Source organism: Pomacea canaliculata, linkage group LG4, assembly GCF_003073045.1.
Source record: "Pomacea canaliculata isolate SZHN2017 linkage group LG4, ASM307304v1, whole genome shotgun sequence".
Lineage (NCBI taxonomy): Eukaryota > Metazoa > Mollusca > Gastropoda > Architaenioglossa > Ampullariidae > Pomacea > Pomacea canaliculata.
In genome coordinates, this window is record NC_037593.1 from 28269243 (window position 1) to 28288801 (window position 19559).

The following is a 19559-nucleotide window of genomic DNA, read 5'->3' on the forward strand; positions in this document are numbered from 1 at the left end:
ATGTCTGTTTTTTTTTCTAAAAAATACATATTCATATAGCTTATATTGTGAAACCTTGCAAAAGTGGAATGTTCTCTAGACCTTCAGTAACTTTCAGTTCAACAAGTTTAACTCGCTCTTCTCTTCATGCCACCAGGGTTAGTCCTCACTCGCCCAAGGGTAGGCGAGGATGTTGGGGGTAAAGGATGGTCTGTGTGTAGATATGTACACATGTGTGTGTGTGAGACAGACTGACAGACTAAAAGACATGACATAAAATAAGCAAGCAAGCGAGTATGGTAATGGCTTCCCTCAAAAGTTGTGCTCTAATTGTCAGCCATGATCTGTCAAGTTTAACAAGGGGCATCAAGAAAACAAGTGTCTCGATGTTTCACTACACCGACCGACGCCAATTATGAACAAGCCCGACTCAGATAAAGGAACAGATCGACTTTGGAAATAAAATCCCAACTGGAAGAGTCAACCTCAGAAATCAACCCAGGTATGAGAAAACAAAACCCGAAAACAATTTCGCCTGTCTGAATATTGGTGAGCCGGAAAGACTTGTAAAGTTATTCAATGCATCGATGAGGATTTGACTGACAGACGGTGTCGGGATGTAGGAGGATGCTACACCTGTCTATTGACGTCACTCATTTTTTCACACCTTTCCTTGACAGTTGGCGATAGACATCTGATTTCCTCCCGTTAGGTGACGCAGTGGGCGAGAGAGAACAAGGCCACGAAACTTCCGGTCCAGAAAAGGTGACGCCCCAGACCCTGAGGGCTTACAGACCAGGGAGAACAACCCTCTCCTTCCATCGCAATTATCGCCCTTGACATAATCAGATAATTATTTCAGTTTAGCAGTGGATGGTCTTAGTAAGTTACACTCTTTGACCTTATTTCAATCGAAACTTAAAACAATTTTTTTTGTCGTGATTAGTCGTCGTCATCATCATCCTCATCCTCATTCTCATCATCATCATCATGCAAACTTTCACGACAGAGTCGGTGAGCAGGTGGAAAAGGTTCCTCGATCATAAATTGACTAAACCATCATTGACCACAAATTTTTATTGCGTTTTCATCGAAGCGGAGTGAGGAAACAGACGAGGAAAGTCATCGAAGATGTTTACTTCCAAGTTTGACAAGAATCTGCCTCGTTGACACGATCCTTGCCTCATCGTGACAGGTCAGCCCGACTCATGGCATTGAGTGAAGTGTGCGTGCTCATCCTGTCCACAGATCTGTATACATGTCTACCCTCCCTAGCCTCCCCAACCCCTCGCCCCTCGCATCCCGAGGCTATGACCTCTGGCTCACTAGTCTTCGTGTGACCCTGTTTGCGTGTGCGTGCGCACGGGTGTTATCGGGACCTTAATGACAGTGAAAGAAGAAATTTTTTAGTTTTTTGAGAGACAATTTGGAAGGTATCAAACCGCATGAACCTTTCCTAACTCTCATTGGTTCAGACAGAAAGGGAGCCAATTTTCACTTACTTAAGAAAAATGGGGGGTAACCCTTCCCAGATCAAAGAAAACCCCTAAAAAAAGAAGAAAAGAAAACAAAAACGAATAAACATAAGAAAACCTCAAAGGTCGTCACTGTGAACAAAAAAACAAAGCGAGGGCCTCAGGCGCAAACCTATTTACGCACAGAGGTAGACATGTTTATCACAAATCAAACCGTTATCCCAGTTTTTATTCGGAGCCAAAGGGAATGCGATGAAGGATAAGCATCAAGCCGGAACGCCCCACCTGGGTCAACCAACAGTCACGTGATCTCCATCTTGCACAGCAATGTCAGCTAGGAGTGACGTCACTGCACCTTGTCCTCTCCTCAATGGCGCCTGGATTTGAGCGCACGTCGCGTTCCAGAAAAAAAATGGTGTGTTCTGATTGGCTGATATCGCTCTTCTTTCTTTTATTGACCGGTGTTTATAGTTAATGATTTCAAAAATGTAATGAAAGAATCTCTCTCTCCCTCTCTCTCTCACACACACACTGTTTATTAAAAAAATTCACTGAAAACAGTCATAAAAACTCATTTTTATCTACATCATTTCCTGACAAGCACAAGAAAATTCGTAGTAAATCTTTGGAAACAGCATCGAGACAACAAATTTCGAACTTAAAACCTTAAACGCAAAAGCAAAGCAATATCTCAAACATTGCTATATGTAATGTACAAGTCTCACATCCTAAGCAGAATAACAATGAGCTGTAAGTCGTTTATTATGTCTAAAGCACGAATGTGGAAAGCAAAGCCCACCTCTTAACCCCACTACAACTGATTGGTTGGTGCCATCGACACATCTAGAAAATGCTGAAGGAACCGAAAGTCAGAAATGTTTTACCAAAGACGAATTGATAACAGTGAGCAAAAAATATTTGTTTAACTATTAAGCCAAATAAAGCCAAAAGGGTTAATAATATCCTTGTATTCATCGTAGCCTGCTTGGGGTTAACAGTGATTATTACTCGTTTGGAATTTTTTAAAAATAAAAAACGGTTCAACCAGGTTGAACCCAGATGCACCGAGGGTGGAGGCAGTGGACTGGAGATAGCTCATGGCAATGTTTTTGCATATTTTAACGGCGATGAGGCGAAGCGTGACGTAAGCAGGTCAAAGAGGAAACGACAGTCTCTACCTCAGGCGCACACCACATTCTGGGTCACAGCCGCCACCACGTTCGGCACCACAGATGCCAGTTGGTCGTAGTTGTTAACCAGAAAAACCCTCGAGCGGAACTTCTCGGACGACGGGGACTCCCTCAGCATCTTAGCGATGCCGCTGCTGTCGTTGCCGTCCCCGACGCCCACGACGATGACGTTGACCTTCTTGAACATGGCGCGCATGACCTCTCGGTTGGCGGGCATGACGTCAGCCACGGGGGAATCCAGCACGAGGAGGGCGGCGCTGGACAGCGGGGTGCTGCGGTCGTTGGGCACGAGGTAGCGCAGCTTCCTGATGAGCGGTGCGTAGTTTCTGCCGCCGGAAGTGCCGCCGGTTACGGGACAGTCGTTGAAGATCTGCGCCGTGCGGATTCGCCAGGCCGTGGTGGAGGAGAGGGTGTCGGTGATGGCGCTGATGAAGGACAGCACCTTGTTCTGGTCCGTGGTGGACATGGTGCTGGCGTCGACTCCGGACAGGAGCAGCACTTCACACAGTGCTGGAAGGTAGGGAGAAAAAAAATGCTAAAACGGTATAAATAAATAAATAAATAAACGAAAAAGGAGTAGAGGAGGAAAAATACAGCAAGAGATAAAACTGGGCAAAATTATGAATGAATAAATGAATGAGAGCAGAAAAGAAAAAATATGGAAACAAATTACAATATGAAAGAGTTTTAAGAAAAAACGAATTAACTAATGGTTTTCAGAAAAGATGGACAGATACACAGAATATTAATCTGCTTCCAAAAATAGTTCCTGTCTGAGAAGTTTCTCTCTCCTTCAGATTTTGTTAACATAGCCGCTCTTCTGTTACTTCAGGACACAGACTGTAAAAGAACTCTAAGTAATGCAGTGATATGACCGGTCCGCAGTTCTGGTCCTGCTTTAAGGTCTAAAATGGAAATAAAAATGTCTTCCTGATGGTACAAGACGTTAAGAAGCATTGAAATAAATGCTTCAATGTTAGTTATTTATGTGTAAGGCCAATCACAACAAAATGCTCGAGTATCAGGTTGCCAGTATTTCCGATGTATTAAACCAGAATAGACAACAAACCTTCGTTCTCTGCTCCGTCTCCTTGCGGTGGGATGTAATCAGCTGCAAAAATTTTTTTCTGTCAGATTAGTTCAACTGATGACAAAGATGTTAAAAATAAATCTGTTTACATAAAAGAGGACTGCTCACCCAGCAAACGTAATAACAATTATGGAAAAGTTTATAAACTTTTTTTCTAAGGGTATTCACACCCCACTATCCTCAACTCTGTCCTTCTCACCGCTCTCCACGACCTGCTATTCACTCCTCCAGTACAATAGCCACATCCTTTCCAACAATTCCCGAGTCTCATTGGCACTAATAATTAGTGACCTATAATTTTAAAAAATAAAATAAAATATGAACTAGGTGTGATCCACACGCCACACATTGCCGTTCATTCACCTTCGCAAGTCAGGGAGGCTAGCTGCAGTCTGACGGACTCGAGGGCATTGTAGTCGGTCAGCTGTATCAGGTACTTAGATGTCGGGGTGGAGGCCACGCTGGCGAGCTCCGATTGGTCGACCTGTGATCCTATGCCGATGACGAAGGTCGCGACCCCTGCGGCGTGCAGTGCTTGTGCGGCCTCGATCGTCTTCTCGCGGTTCTGGGACTGGCCGTCGGTCAGGACCAGCGCCACCTTGGAGACACCAGGTCGCCCTGTAAAGATGGCGATTGACAAAGTGCGATTGTGAGAAGGTGGTTGTTCACCCTACGTTGTAGTACGTGAAGTGCGTTTATGAGATGGTGATTGTGCACACTGTATGTTTACAAATAACTAACGAAAGTTAAAATAACAAGAACTATACAAATTTTCTTTGCCATAAGAAAATATAAATAAATACTAAGCTGAAATTATGCAACAAAAAAAAATGAAAGGAGAATGAGAAAGTTATTCAAAAATAAAAACAAAAATCGAAAATTAATCAAAAGTTAAATAAGTTACCAAAGGCCAGAAACTCTTTTTCCAGGACATATTTGAGTGCGTCACCAGTGTTGGTGCTGCCACCTATGTAAGTTATTGCCTTGATCGCCTTCAGGGTGGAGGCCCTGTCGAGAGTTTGGCCCATGCTCAGCTTCGGGTAGATGGCATCGCTGAAGAGGGTCACGCCCACGCGAGTTTTTCCGGGTGAGAGGTCAAACATCCGGACTACATTCTCTGTGAATGAGATCTAACCAAAAAAGCAGTTAAGCTAATACAGTAAATGTAACAATATCTACAATAAATGTCTTTTCATTCGTTTAGCTCACCCTCTCAAACCACTTTCTCATCCCTTTACAAATATGGAGACAAGACACTTGCCCTTCTTGTTGCCCCGGGAGTAATGTTTTGCCCTCACTTAATACGAAGAGTGCAGCTATGGCCTCTGGGTAGGGATAAACGGGATTTCAAGAAAAGGGAGATGAACGATACCTGCTTTCGAAAATCTTCGGGGAGGATGCTGCTGGAGGTGTCCAGGATGAAGACAACGTCTGCAAGTTTTCCTTCACACTCCCCTGCAACACCAAGGTGTGATGGATGGTAGTGGGGTAGATGATGATGATGATGATGATGATGATGATGATGATGATGATGATGATGATGATGATGATGAAACACTCACACATATACACGTTCTCTCTCTCTTTCTCTCTCTCTCTTTCTCTCTCTCACACACACACACAATTTAAAAAAGTCCAGTCCACTACGTTTCTCTACATGATTTGGCCTGCTCACCCCCGATAGATGTCTGTCCGTATGACACCTGCAAAATGCACAGAACCTTAATTTATTACAGGATATGCACTCCTAAACGCTGAATTAATAACAAATAATAATAATAGTGGATAAAGATGCGGAAACAGCTGTATTCGCTGCAGGAGATACAGTCTGAAAATCATATTAAAACCTCGGCAGTTCCTGATAAATGAGGGAACAGAGACAAACGAATAGAAATATTTGTAAAAATGTCAATAAACACAATTGCGACGATGTTGGATACATGGATGGAGGGAGTTGTGGAGAGGATAAGTTTCAAACTTTGAAGTAAGACATGTATATAAACAAACTAACAAAATAATACAAAGGATGATTTTTGAATATTTTAGTGTGTGAATAAAAGAACAAATGGATGAAAAAAAGAGAAAGAAAGAAAGAAAAAACAAATTAACGAACCAATGAAACAGTAAAAGCAAGAATATATAACCAATCTGAACAAACTCACCGAGGGCCATGCTGCCCACAGGGCCACCACCATGGACAATGCACGAGCATGCATGTTCGTCTTTCCGGTCTTCGACAAGATCCACTTCTTCAGTCTTGGTACCGAACGACTTCCCCCAATTTATAAGCTGGCCTAATGGCCGCGATGCAGACTGCAGATGACATTTGGAGGCGCTAACGACTAATTAGTCTGGAATGAGCTTAATTAACGCTGCATCATTACTGCGACAAACGTTTTGTCGTTTGAAGTCAACAAGATGGCCGCAGTCGCGAATTATGGTTCTCACGGTTTGCCACAGTTGTAATCTTCCTTTTAAATAAAATAAAAAATACAAAAATACAAAAATAATAATAAAGTACATATTTGGGTGGAGGCATGGTCTAGCGCCTTGGGTTGGCGTGGGAACATTTGGGAAAAATTTGTAGTTTGTATTCTTCGGCACCGAAAATAATGGCTGCAGGATCTTCAGATGGATCCTTCTTGTCCACAGCTTCTGTTTTGCGTCTTAACACTCCTGGCAGGTACTGGAAGCACAAACTGTAATCTGTTTATTGTTTCTGTTTATTGTTTCTGTTTATTGTTTCTGTTTATTGTTTCTGTTTATTGTTTCTGTTTATTGTTTCTGTTTATTGTTTCTGTTTATTGTTTCTGTTTATTGTTTCTGTTAAAGAGGGAGAAGAGAGACTTTCAAGACATCCGCGACAGTTGGCAAGTTTCTTTGTCTCCTCATTCACTTCTTTCTTTGTATCACTCTTTTTCGTTGTCATTATCATGCTCCTCGTTATTTTCTCTGCCTCCTGCTTGTCTGTTTTGCTTGATTCTTTTTATGAAACAATAGTAGTTCTTGTTTTACATGTTCACCTTTATTGACAGAAAGATATACAACTGACGTGTTCGTTCTTTAATTAAATATATGACTTTGGCTGTAGTGTTGGTGACCACCCACGGACACGTACTCAAACCAAGCCACAACATGTCTGAAGAAAATCTGATAAAGTCATATATCAAGAGATAAGCATCCACAGACACATACACATGTTGTGATAGATGGGAGCAGTGACTAAAGTGTCTATCACTGCGACAGTGAAGTATCGGTGTTGTGGGTTCGGATCTTGGCTCCGACAGACGAGAGGACGGTGGGGAGAGAAAGAAAGATTGAAATCATCGTCGTCATCATCATCATCGTGAATAATACTGAAAGGCAAAAAATAGAAGCATAGTAGAAAAATTCTTTAAAACAGCCTAATCCTATCACGAACAACACGATTCTATAATCTAAGCTTACATTTAAAAAAATCAGATGAATTATTTTGTTGTTGGGAGCACCGTCTGCATCCTTTGTCCTTTCGAACTCATGCACAAACAGCTTTGCAGGAAGCAAATGGCAGACAAAGGAGCAAAGGAGATAGACAGAGGTGATAACCAAACAAGTCCTAAGCGTGGGAACAACCCGTTCAAACTCCATAATAGTTCGTTTAGTTTGTTTTTGTTTTGTTTTGTTTTTTGTTTTGTTTTTTGTTTTTTTTTTTTGTTTTGTTTTCTGTTTTTAAACATTTATTCCAAGGCAATGTTGTTCATGAACACAAGTCACAGTTCAACCGCTGTAGAAAACGACATTTCAAGACGAGTAATCCAGCTTTCGATTCCCATGGCGCAGGAATAGGAAAAAAAAAAAAGATTTACCAAGGATTTACTAACAAAGTATTTGATTCCTCGCCAACAGACTGGCAAGTAATTTAGGAGTGTTCCCTAAATCAGAGCTCTTATATAGTTATCCTCCCATTAATGCGTTTAGACACACGGTGTCAAGTGAAATAAACGAAGTATTCACGACCTTTGACCCGAACATAATATTTTGCCGGGCTCGAAATTCAGCTTGCCCGACCTTTCCTGCGTCGTCTAAATGGCAGGGAGATGAAAAGTGACGATAAGGATGCACGCCCATGCTCTCCATGTTCGTTAGTGTAGGATTTCGGGATTTCCAGTGTGTATGCACACTTAATTTGACTTCTGGAGCCACTGAAGGCTTGGAGGACATGCGGCATTTGGTAAAGTGCGACTGTCTCCGGTTCCAGACTCCAGGTTGTCGTGCAAAGGCTGGCTGGAGAGGAAATAGGAGGACTGAGATGACATCATGGTATGACAAAGATAAAACCCATAGCCATAACTTGTAAAGTTTTGTCCTGAGTACAGAAACACATGTACATCATCATCATCATCATCATCACACACCCATCATCATTTACCTGGTCTTCTTACTAATGTATTTTTATACCTGTGTCCTCCCAGCCCCAGGATGTCTCACATCCTCCCTATCTGACCCCACACTCACCCGCCAATCTCCTTTGTCACAAAAGCACCAAAAACAGATTGGGGTTTTTTTTTAGGGCTACGAGGATCGTGACCCGAGCAATGGCTACAACTCATCGCCTCTCTCCAGACTGACATTTGAAGTCAGCTTCTTCTGTCATCCACGGTCCTGGCCTTTCTGTGACAGATAAAGACAGATAACCCGTGGAATGGGAGCGGTGACGTCCCATACCTCACTGTCCACCTCCTCTGTTCTCTCTCTCTCTCCGTCTCTCCCACCTTCCCTTTCTTACAATCATCGGCCTTTCATTCCCGTATTTATTTTGTTTGCGACACTCACCTGAAGACATCTGCAAAGGGACGACCAGTAGCCAGGTAGGACTGTCCACTTTCATTTGTTCAACTGGTGTCTTTGGTTTAGTATGTGAACCTTGCCGGACGGAGACAAAGGTATTTTATTTAATGTTTGAGTTTCCTACTTTTGATTACATACATGTGGATGGATGGATGGATGTCCTCCTGTTTGCATACAAAAGTGAGATTTATTTGCAGAAGAAGACAGTCTTTGTCCCACGAGAGTTGTCCACGTGTTGCTCTCTGTTGTGAGGAACCCACCAGCAGCGATGACAGCAACAGTTTGTGTCCTCCTCACGTCCTGCTTCTTCCTTCTCACGTTCTCCACCACGTTAATTACGTCACAGACGTGGAACTTGCCTTTTGGCTCATCGTCTTCGTTACGTGAGTTCTACGTCGTTTGAGTTACATTGAGTTTCAACCCTGTCTGCTTGTCTGCATAAGTGGCGGCTGTATAATTTTGTATATGTGCATGTTTTTGTTTACATACACTATGTGTGTGTGCTTTTTTTCTTTATATGTGTGTGTGAGTGAGAGAGAGAGAGAGAAAGAGAAAGAGAGAAAGTAGGATGGCCTGAAAAAAATGACACAAACGTCATCATTCTTATTAATCCAAAAATGACTTCTTGATTTTAGAAAGGACAGACAAAATTAACAAGGAATGAATGAACCAAAGAAATTACAAAGAAAAGAATGGAAGAGAAAAAAGACAAGTCATTGAGAGGATTAATATGATCACTCATTTCACCGACTGTGATTAATCAGTTGAAGCCGACTAGCGGCTGAGTGGGTTGGTCTGTCTGGGACTGATGTATAGCTCTTGACAGGTTGTAAAGAACAGTGATCACTCTTGTTTGCTTGCCTGGTCCAAAAATGTTTGACCTTTCCTACAGGGTCACTTACCCCGTCTGGGTCGTCTTTTCAAACATCATCATAATGATCACCATACTGAACATCTAGTGTGCAAATAGCCTGAACTCGGGGTTGGCTGGAGGTGGTGGAGGGTGCAGCTCATTTTTATAGGAGCAGTCCCCCCTTTTTTTTTTCTTTTTTGTTTACTGAACTGAGTGATCCACTGTTTCTAATATGCACCTTTCAGTCCATCAGTGCGAAGATAAAATTCACGATAATGACATGAGAGTGTAAGAAGGGTTTTCAGGGCGGGAAAAGTCATAGGGGATGATATTGATGATTAATATTGAAAATACAATTTTATTTATTTTCACTTTTTGGGTAAAATGCGTGAAGACAGACCGCTGCAGTACAACTTAGGTGTATAACACTGAAAAATGCAATTAAAGGTCTAGTAGGGTGCACATTATTGTCTAACGACTAATGTTCAGTACAAGATACTGTTTCCAAAACTGTTTAAACTTGAACATGGAGTGTTACTATGGTTGTCACTGTTTTTATTTTTGCTGTATTTTTGTTTAGGAACGATGTTCAGAAACCCTAACATGCTGTCAAGTAGCCTAGGCGACCCACCGTCCCGCGGGCAGATGGTCATCCCTGTGACTCGAGGAGTTGTCGGCGTTCGTAACCAGCTCTCCCCCATGCAGCAGGAAATACGTCAGCGACAGCAACAGCTGGCACAGCTGCAGCAACAAAACACTCAACAGTCCTTGCGGTGACTGAATATTTCTGAGTGAAAGATAAAAACTTAAAAAAGCCACCAGAAAGTTTGTCACTTCAGCAAGCTCTCTAAATTTCAAAAAAAAAAAAAAATAAATAAAAAAAAATAAGTAGAAACACAGTAAACTGTAATCAATTCAGGTTTTTTGTGAAAGTCAGTGTCTGTACAAGAAAAATTAATCTTTGAATTTGATGTGAGCTTTAGTGTTGATGGCATCTCATATTTTTATGATGTTAGCGTACGCACGCAGCCCTCGGGACAGTTCGACAGATCACGTGACGTAGCACGGCCAACGTTCGCCCAAACCGCTGATGTGCAGCAGTTCAACCCAAATGACTATAGAGGTCAAGGTACTTTAGTTCTCAAATTCTTACTGGTCTCCCTATATTCATAAAAAAAAATCTGTATGATAGTGAATCAGATTTGAATGGAAAGCAAAGTGTCGTTGCTTTTTCGGGATATTTTTTCTTTTTAATTACCTAAGCTAAACATAGACGCATGTGTGTCTGCGTGTATGTGTATGTGCATGTGTGTGTGTTACTTGCAGATAACATCGCTTTTCCAAGAGACTTTCAGCAACAGCAGCAGCAGCATCCACGCCAGGTGCAGCGCCGGCAAATGTCGGAGGCTGGGTTGCAGTACGAGGGACCGCAGTCTGTCGACTATAAACAGGTTTCAGTGTCTGTTGTTCTCGCTTGATGACAGTTTCTCAAATGTCTATCATCGTTACATATCGAGAATGCCATTGGCATTTTTTTTCACCCGTTTACAGCAGCCATCTTTACTATTGTCATTTTCTTATATTTTTTATTTTGTCTACTGAGATATTTTATTTACACTTGTGCGTTAACAGGTTGAAAGGTTTGTGTTTAAAGTCGTTATTTATTTTCTTTATTTTTGTCAATGTTCAAACTGTTATGTGGCTTATGTCAGCAGCTGCAACGGGATCAACAACAACGGTTCCCACGCCGGAAAATCTCAGAAGAGCCGCAGTTGCCTTTCTCTCCATACTCGGATACATTTGCTCACCGTGTTCACAGCAACAGGGTTGGTGAGCAGGTGTTCACTGAGGCCAACCCTTACGTCACTGGACCAGAACCGCCCGTTCATCCAAATCTCCGACAGCAGTCGTTTCAATCAAGAGAAGATACGGTTGGCATCTATGTTGTGGTAGTTGTAGCTGGGTGTGACTTGAGTCCAACATCAGGTGTGTGAAAGGATAGAATGCCAATGTGTAAGTGTGATATATATGAACACTTCCCCACACTCTATGGAAGTAGCTTGGCGTGGTTCTGTGTTCTGTCCGACATTTTAAATAATTTCTTTGTTTGTCTTGATGTTGTCTGCTTTCAGATTCCGCAGGTGAATCCCAGCAAGCGGGCTTTTGAACAAGGCAATCAACAGGTGCAACAAAACAGTCTCACCTCACCATATCAAGGTGTGTCCGGTTCTCAGACGAATTTTGTGGCGCCACCTATACCTGGGCAACAAGTGGGAATAATGCACAGTAAGCAACGAGAGATGAAGTAACTTTTATATACATGTAAGCAAATATATAGATAATAGTATGAAATAAATAAAGAACCTCTGTGTGTTGACGATTAAGCTCGTCGAAAACTTTTTCATTTACAAAGAACCAAAATACGAAAATATTTTGCAACATCATTCCCGCTTGTGGCAGCAGCCATCTTTATTGTCAGTTATACAAGTTCAGGAAAATTCAGATACATAGATTGTCGATCCACACAAAACCACTTCGTCGGATCAGGTTATTAAGAAGGAAACTTGGACTGCCTGAACCCAGAGTTAAAACACGAATGATTTCTCAGTTAAGATGACATTTCATGAACTCGAATACTTCATTGACCTGTGACCTGTGACCACGACAGGTGGCCAGGCAGTGCAAACATACCAAGCAGGTCCAGGGTCTCCGGGAATGGTTTATCAAGTTCATCCAAACCAGGTGATGGCACAGCCGCCCTTCCCTCCCAGTGGACCGAACGTTCAGCCAAACGTCCCTCAGAACTTTGTGGCAGGTCCGGTGCAGCAACAAACTCACCTGTATACACAGGTATGTTGTTTCAGTCCATGGCCTTCTAACTAGTTTCGAGAAAGTAACCTTTGTCATACAATACTTTAATTCGCGAAATAATTTCTTTATTTTATCATCGATTCACAATATCCTAAGCATTGTGAGTATGCAGAGAGATACCCCTCATTATATGCTTCTCGGGTGTTTCCCATTGTCTGCAGCCACAGCCTGGTCAGCAGCCGCAGTACAGTGCGATACCCGGGGTGCCATCCGGTCCGTTTCCTAACGTACCCCAGTCTGGAGGAGCGCAGGGAGTTCCAGCTTACGCGATGCCAAATCCAATGGCTATGTACTCGATGAACCCTGGGGGCATGGGGATGGCCATGCAGCCGAGTGGTATGGGAATGCCGATGAGCGGCGGTGGAGTAGGAATGCCGTTCAGCAACCCAAGTGAGTTTACTCAGCGATCTCAGAAACAAAAGATCTTCGCCATCTTCTGTCTGTGGCATTGTCCGTCTTCCTACTTTCGAGTTTTTCTCTAGGTTTTCCATTTCCGGATTTTTTTTGTGCCTGTTTGTCTGTCCTTGTATCTGTCTTCTTGTCTTTCGAGCATACAGACATGGGTTTCGTGTTTATATATATATATACCTCTAGAACAAGAACACATATACTCACGCTTGTCATTGCGCAGATAAACGTAGTCACGTGTGCAGCTGTGAGATCTGACACGTCACAATAACATCTGCAGCTGTATGCAGCTGTCGAATTTGACAAGTGCTAACGAGCCTTGAAGTGTTGATGTCTTGGTCCGTTCTTGCTTTCAGTGTTTGGCATGCCCATGGGTGGCTTTCCTTTCTGGATGGACATGGAAAGCCCCGACTCTCCGGGTACGTTTTGCTCTACTTCATTCACGTTGGTGTTCAGATAATAATCGTTATCATGGAGGACGACAACTTGAGGCATTTGAAATGCAGATTCAAATCTGCAAAATAAGTCTTGTTCAGTGTTTATTTGACAGAATAAATTATTTTTTATAAATTCGTGTTTCTGCTTTGTAAATAAATTGTTGTATTGAGAGCTCTCTTTCGATGACTTGCAGATCCTGTACAACCAGCTGCTCCTGCCCCACCACCGGCTGGTAAGATAAAACATTAGGAATCTGAGTATGAAGGTTGTATGAACTGTCAACTGTCAGTCTGATATATTCTATGGCGCCACAACCCCTGAAAGTCTGATGTAATCTAAATCAAGAAAAACTGTAGAACAAAATGACTGAGTGATATAAATCTTTGAGTACATATAGAAATTATTTGAATTTTTTCAGGTTAACACCCGTTTTACTACATATACATTCAGAGAGTGTGTGTGAAAGAGAGAGAGGGGGTATTGGTGTAAGGTCGTGTGTAAAACTCAAAGATGCTGATATGTTTTTCTAGCTGCTCCAGCTTCCCCAGCCTTGACCTCACAGCCGGTCAACACAGCCCCACAGGTTTCTCAGGCTGCCCAGCCCTTGTCCACACTACCACAGGCCCCAGTGCCAGCTGCGGTCGCCATACCAACGCCTGTTGTTAGTGACGTAGCAGCGCCCATAGCGGTAGTGCCAGTGCAAACCGGAAGTGGATCAGGGGCAGGTCCTTCTCAAGTTCAAGTACAAAGCGGAACGCCAACGATTACTGCCCCTGCCACCGTCGTGGCGTCGGGGACCAGTGCAGCAGTTCAAGGGTCTGCAGGTAAGTAGAACAAACACTAGAAAACTGCACACACGTGTCTATTGGCCAAAAGTAATTTGATTCACGTGGACAAAAGATCATATATACCTACATCATCATCATCATCATCATCATCACCACCACCACCACCACGAACGTCAAGAACATCAACACCAACACAAACACAATAATCAACATCAGCAGAAGTACCCCCAACAATGTCGTAGGAAACAATACCTACAGCAACAACTTGTCCATCTCCATCTCTGTCCTTCTCTCTCTCATTTCCTCCCTCCTTTTTTGTCCGCCTGTCCATTGCTCATTGTTTCTCCGAGGTGAACACCATCAGCTTCTCCCTTTGCAGCGTCTGGGACCCTTCCTTCCGGTCCAGCAAGCAGTCCAGTGCATCCATCAGAAGGAGCGACTGCTGCTGCCAGTCCTGCAGGTGTGGGGCCTGTTGCCAGCAATCCTGTGCAAGGGCAACAATCACACGCAGCAGTTATCAGCCCTGATCCAGCGTCTCACCCAGGTGCTTCTCTTGTCGCAAGCTCTCCTCCTCGACCTTCCGTCTGAACCACTGACCTTTGTGCAGCGAAGTAGAAATATATTTTCTTTACAATGTCACGGAGCAAATAGCTTACTTGAGGAGAGGCTTGAGAAGTATTGTCTCACATTTTGTGATCCTTTGGATCCTTCGGGCAGTGACTACATGCAAACACTTCATGGCAACGACACTTGAAGAAGTGTCAGGGATATGGAAATTTTTACCTTTAAAATTATTTAGTGTGTTTAAAATGTATTTTATCTTACAACAGCAACAAAAACATCAACAGCTGTAATATGAGGCAATGTTTGCGCCATTAGTATCTTTATTTTAGTCGATATTAATAGAAAGATTTCAGTGTTGAGAATCATGTGTGAAATATGTCTCCAGACTGAAATGTCAAACTTTTTTATCATTAAAAAGTGTCTCCACGTTACACTTCTTTGGCTTTTGATTCGTTTTCAAACTTTTCTTTGTGCGCATGACTTTTTGGTACGAGAAACGGAGTCCGAGAACTCAAAGTGTTTTTTGAGAGTCTGGGGAGAGAAATTAGAATGATATTCACTTTTTCTGGAAACCTAGTATAATCATTCGCATTAAAAAATATGGTGAACCTTAAATAATATTGCTGGACAATCAAAAGTGTAGCGTGGACTCACTTTGTGCCAGGAAGGGAAGTTTTCAGGTTATTGTTTTTATGATTTTGTTTTCACCTGCCAATTAATTTATAAATTTAAAACTTACTATCAGGAACTGTGACCACAACTCACCACCTTCTCCACTATCATCAACACCACTGCCATCAGCAACTTCCCCTCCAAGACATATTCAACATTCGGCTCACCCCGTTACAACAACAAAAGGATCTGTTCCCAATCTTCCTGGCTTGCACGATCGTCACAACTATTTTTTTAAAGAGATGCCTGAACAGTAGATGTTGCAAACCTCAAACACGTTGACATACACATGGATTGCTGCACAAGAGAACGCTCGCACGCGCGCAGACCAGTGGCAGTGTCTCTGGTTGCACATCTACAAGCACACGCGTTAAGCGGGTGGGAACGGGGTATAGTATAGTACCAGTCATTAAAATAGGGGGGGCGGTTGGGAACAACACCTCTCAGGCATAAATAGCTCATGTAGTCTTGAACGAGAGAGGTAATTTATAGCTGCTGACTAGAAACAAATAAACAAACAAAACAGAACATAAAAATAAATTATTGTCTTTGCTTATCTTTTTCCTCGCACTCCCCCATCCCACCCGGACACATCATCTCTCTGTCGGCTGTGTACAAGCCATTGAGGCCACAGTCTCGCTTGGTGCGTTATGACACGATGGTCGTCTGCTTTGTCCAGGTACTGTTGCCTCTGAGGGCAGCAAAATGGCCGTCAATGCCTCAACTAGTAACATACAGCAGACAACAGAGTCGCCGACGTCGTCTACAACAGGTAAATAACTATATTTCTACAGGGATGTCACTTGTGTTCCCTTTCTGTGCCCTTGTTTTTTGAAATCGTATTATTATTATTATTATTATTATTATTATTATTATTATTATTATTATTATTATTATTATTATTATTATTATTATTATTATTATTATTATTATTAAAATGGTCGTGGCTATCAGTGTCTTTTTTTTAACATTATTTTTACAGAAGAATATGAGGCCGAAGAATACGAATATGAAGACGGTACGACTACGTCCGCAACTACAACGACGACCATCAGAATTACGACAGCTCCTCCTCCAACTCACAACCCGATGCTTGCCATCTCGGAGCTTGTGAAAGCAGAATTCGGCAGAAACAATTCTAATTCAGTAAATCAAGGAGCAGATGCTGGGGGAAGTCATGGAGTAGGTGCTGCCCCTGTGTTCATCTACTTCCTTCCAAAGAACGGTAACTCGTCCGGACACGACGTCGCCTCCCCTGTCCTGGTGAACTTGGCAAGGGTCGGTCAGGATCTGATGCCACTGCTGAGTAAGTGACCAAGATAAAGCTGATTGAGGATGATAATGCCACTACTACTATTACTACGACGACAATGACGACGCCGACGACGACGACGATGATGATGATGACGACGACTACTTTTCAATAAAGTTCTGTTCTTTATTCGTATCCAAATTTTACAGATATCGGAGATATTGTCAAAGGGTTTTCGCTTGTGAAGCAGCAGCAGCAGCAGCTCCAACAGCAGCAGCAACAACAACAACAACAACAACAACAACAACAACTAAAAGGTAGATCAATCTGACAGATAAATGCGCTTGTGATTTGTTCTCTCATACACAGAGAAAGGTAAAGGGAGAGAAAATGTAAAAACAAACAGGCTAATGAGTTTATGTTTCCTTTAATTTTTTCTTTCTCATCCATTCTTTTGTTCTTGCTCTAAATATATTTATACATGTGTGTGTTTATGTTTATTACATTGACATAAAAAAACTTACGTTTAACGGGAAACAAAGGTTCTTGTACATTTGTCTTCTTGATATTTGTTTAATCCTATCAACACAGTGACCAGCGCCACAGGGACAACCGTGAATCCTCCTTCCCAGATTGTAAGTGCACTGGTCAATGTCTTATCCGCCGCCGCAATCAAAAGGTCATCTGACGCAGTCATGGCAACGCCTCTACCTGTCATGGCCACACCTCCAGGTGTCCTTGTTTCAGATGTTTATAAAAGCCATCGGTCGCCTTCTTCGTCCGAGACTGCATCCACCTCTGTCTCAGGGTCAGGTATGTCCTTCCCTTCCTCCTCATCACAGGGTCAGGTATGTCCTCCTCCACCACACAGGGTCAGGTATGTCCTCTCCCACGAAACAGGGTAAAATTATGCTTCTTCAAATTCTTTGTCAAGTTTTGTCCATTAATATGATGCTGCTCCTTTGAAAGGAGTGTCTTGCATGTATGTTTATCTAGTTGTGCTGGTTATTTTTAGTTGTACAACATAGAAATCTTTGACAGACTTCTTTCATCCTCACTGTCGTATAGTAAGGTCTGTGCACGTTTGCTGTCTGTGGCTTTCTGCTTCATTCTGATTTTGTAACCTTTCTAAACAACATTCCCTGTTTGTAAACAAACTCACTCTGTCAGCTAACGCTCTCCTTGTTTACCTGCAGGCACCACGGGTAGCTACCCGAAAGAATGGCAGACTCATTTCGACTACTTCTTCAAGCTGTACTACAGTTTGGGTGGCACGTCTCCCCAACCACCTACCGCCCACCCCGTGATGTGATCTCACGCATGCGCAGTGATGTCAGGGATGTGTGAACACAATATCAGACTGTTTAATATTCCTGAAATGCCTATTTTATATGCATTCTTATGCCTTAGTATTCCGATGCACCATACCTATCTGTTAGTTGGTGCTGTTTACATGTTGGCAGACTATTTCTCCTCCAATCATCATTTTTTTTTTATCTCTTTATCGCAGGAAGATGTACTTTATTTACAAGTCAAACATTTCTATAGTATTGTCATAAGATGCTTGAGTATGTGTATTTATGTATTTGTTGTTTCGGCAGCTTTGTTGTCACCAGTTGAACTTGTAAGAAAAAGGCAAACGGTTTCATGTTAACTTTTTAGTGTTCAGTATTTTTATCCCTCTGCCTCTCTCACCTTCTCTCTTTCTCTCTGCCTGTTCTTAACAAGTCATGCGTCAACACTAATAAATAAAAATTATTAACACTATCTCATTGTGTAATTTATCAAACCGACTTATAGATAAATTTGCTGTCTCATTCTTTATTTTCCAGAATTAGTGCTTCTGTTGTTCTGTTAAATTATGTTAGTGCCGGTGTACGAAACTGTCTGAGTTTTGTGATCTCGCAAATTTTTCTTGTATAGATATCATGCTTATATTGCCATCAATTTGTTACTAAATATTGTAAGTATGAAAAATCTATTTTTATTACAAAAGAAAAAAAATTCTAAAGTAGCTTCGATATGTCAGAGAATCATCTTATAAGATAATGAGAGAAAATGAAAATAAAAACATTATCGTTAGTGCCATTTGGTTGTCTGTTTGCATTTCTCCTTTCCTTTATTTCTTTAAATAGGTAAGTCCAGCATTAAAAAGTTAAGATGTTTGTCTCCATGACAACAGACCGTGATGATGCTGAGTGAGCATTCAGACAAACAACCTTTTTACTAAACTGACACTGATGTTCTTATGTTTTCATCTTTAGAAGAGTGGGAGGGCAAGATGTATCACAAAATAGACATGAAAAACAGCAAACAGTAGTTTGATTGACTGACACGTGACACTTTTAATTGTTCTCGTCAAAACAGTCAACATCCAGGGTCTCAAAGAGTCAAAATGTTGTCTCTCTTTCCTCTATTCTCAAACTTCTCTCCTACTCTTTCTCACACGCTCTCCACCCATCATCTCACCACTACCCACCCACCCACGTTTAATCAAAGAATGCTCTTCCTCACATTACCATCCTCAAAAGACAACGGTCACCAAAGGTCATTGAACCAGACCTGATAAAGTGCTGCGCATGCGTCAAGAGTCCTCCATCACTCCTCCCATGCGTGACTAGAAAGTCTCACTCTTTCTTGTTTGGTGACAAGGCTGTACATGAACATGCATTTGCGACCAGTACTTATTCATGAAGCGAAAGTAAGTTGTTATCTAAGGACAAAAGGAGGAAATCGAGGAAAAACTCGTCTCCGTGTGGTGGAATCGACTATAGAAAGGAAGTGTTCGTGGTTGAAACGACTTTATTATCGAGGGTGACATGATAAGCAAAATATGAACTTTTTAAAGTCTAGCCCTCACCCTGAAGGAGAGAAATATATTAAACTACAAAAAAAGAGAAACAATAAAATTAACGAAACGATAATGTATAAAACGTTAACATAAAATTACATTAGACAACAATTATATTTCTGTGTATTATTAAAAAAAACAGATTGCATAGAACTGTGATGTGGACAAGAAGAAAGAAGGAAATTGGCAATGACAATGGCAAGAAGAATTATTTATTTACGAGGACAATAATATAAGTAATAGCATCCTTCCCCTAAAAAAAAAAGGAAAAGACAAAGTACGTTAAACTGCTTAGCTACTA

The 19559-nt window shown here is 41.9% G+C and overlaps 2 protein-coding genes across 7 annotated transcripts; one reads left to right on the plus strand and one right to left on the minus strand.

Annotated features, from left to right (window-relative positions):
* Positions 1–2018: 2018 nt before the first annotated feature.
* Positions 2019–6120, minus strand: LOC112563166 (collagen alpha-1(XXI) chain-like). Its single transcript, XM_025236931.1, has 7 exons — positions 5897–6120; positions 5410–5437; positions 5107–5189; positions 4639–4864; positions 4098–4352; positions 3714–3755; positions 2019–3154 (listed from the first exon to the last, which is right to left on the minus strand). The coding sequence occupies exons 1-7, from the start codon at positions 5948–5950 to the stop codon at positions 2634–2636; spliced, it is 1209 nt and encodes a 402-aa protein (XP_025092716.1). The 5' UTR covers positions 5951–6120; the 3' UTR covers positions 2019–2633.
* A 2333-nt stretch (positions 6121–8453) lies between these two features.
* On the plus strand, positions 8454–18488 carry LOC112563215 (large proline-rich protein BAG6-like). 6 transcript variants are annotated; one of them, XM_025237030.1, is made up of 18 exons: positions 8454–8581; positions 8759–8944; positions 9995–10187; positions 10431–10543; positions 10741–10865; positions 11127–11345; positions 11547–11700; positions 12083–12264; positions 12447–12675; positions 13050–13112; positions 13325–13363; positions 13662–13955; positions 14299–14463; positions 15835–15927; positions 16138–16461; positions 16617–16724; positions 16999–17220; positions 17604–18488. In XM_025237030.1, the coding sequence occupies exons 2-18, from the start codon at positions 8830–8832 to the stop codon at positions 17717–17719; spliced, it is 2754 nt and encodes a 917-aa protein (XP_025092815.1). In that variant the 5' UTR covers positions 8454–8581; positions 8759–8829; the 3' UTR covers positions 17720–18488. The 6 variants fall into 6 exon arrangements, with proteins under 6 accessions (XP_025092815.1, XP_025092817.1, XP_025092820.1 ...); XM_025237032.1 differs by having other exon boundaries at positions 16141–16461; XM_025237035.1 differs by having other exon boundaries at positions 11556–11700.
* Positions 18489–19559: the final 1071 nt, after the last annotated feature.

Excerpts from the sequence above, each read along its gene's own strand:
- LOC112563166 (XM_025236931.1), bottom strand. The coding sequence starts at position 5,950 with ATGCATGCTCGTGCATTGTCCATGGTGGTGGCCCTGTGGGCAGCATGG. Across the intron at positions 5,190-5,409 it reads CGGACAGACATCTATCGGGG|GGGAGTGTGAAGGAAAACTT; the intron begins GTGAGCAGGCCA and ends TTGGTGTTGCAG. Across the intron at positions 3,155-3,713 it reads AGACGGAGCAGAGAACGAAG|CACTGTGTGAAGTGCTGCTC; the intron begins GTTTGTTGTCTA and ends CCTACCTTCCAG.
- LOC112563215 (XM_025237030.1), top strand. The coding sequence starts at position 8,830 with ATGACAGCAACAGTTTGTGTCCTCCTCACGTCCTGCTTCTTCCTTCTC. Across the intron at positions 14,464-15,834 it reads TGATCCAGCGTCTCACCCAG|GTACTGTTGCCTCTGAGGGC; the intron begins GTGCTTCTCTTG and ends TGCTTTGTCCAG. Across the intron at positions 15,928-16,137 it reads GCCGACGTCGTCTACAACAG|AAGAATATGAGGCCGAAGAA; the intron begins GTAAATAACTAT and ends TTATTTTTACAG.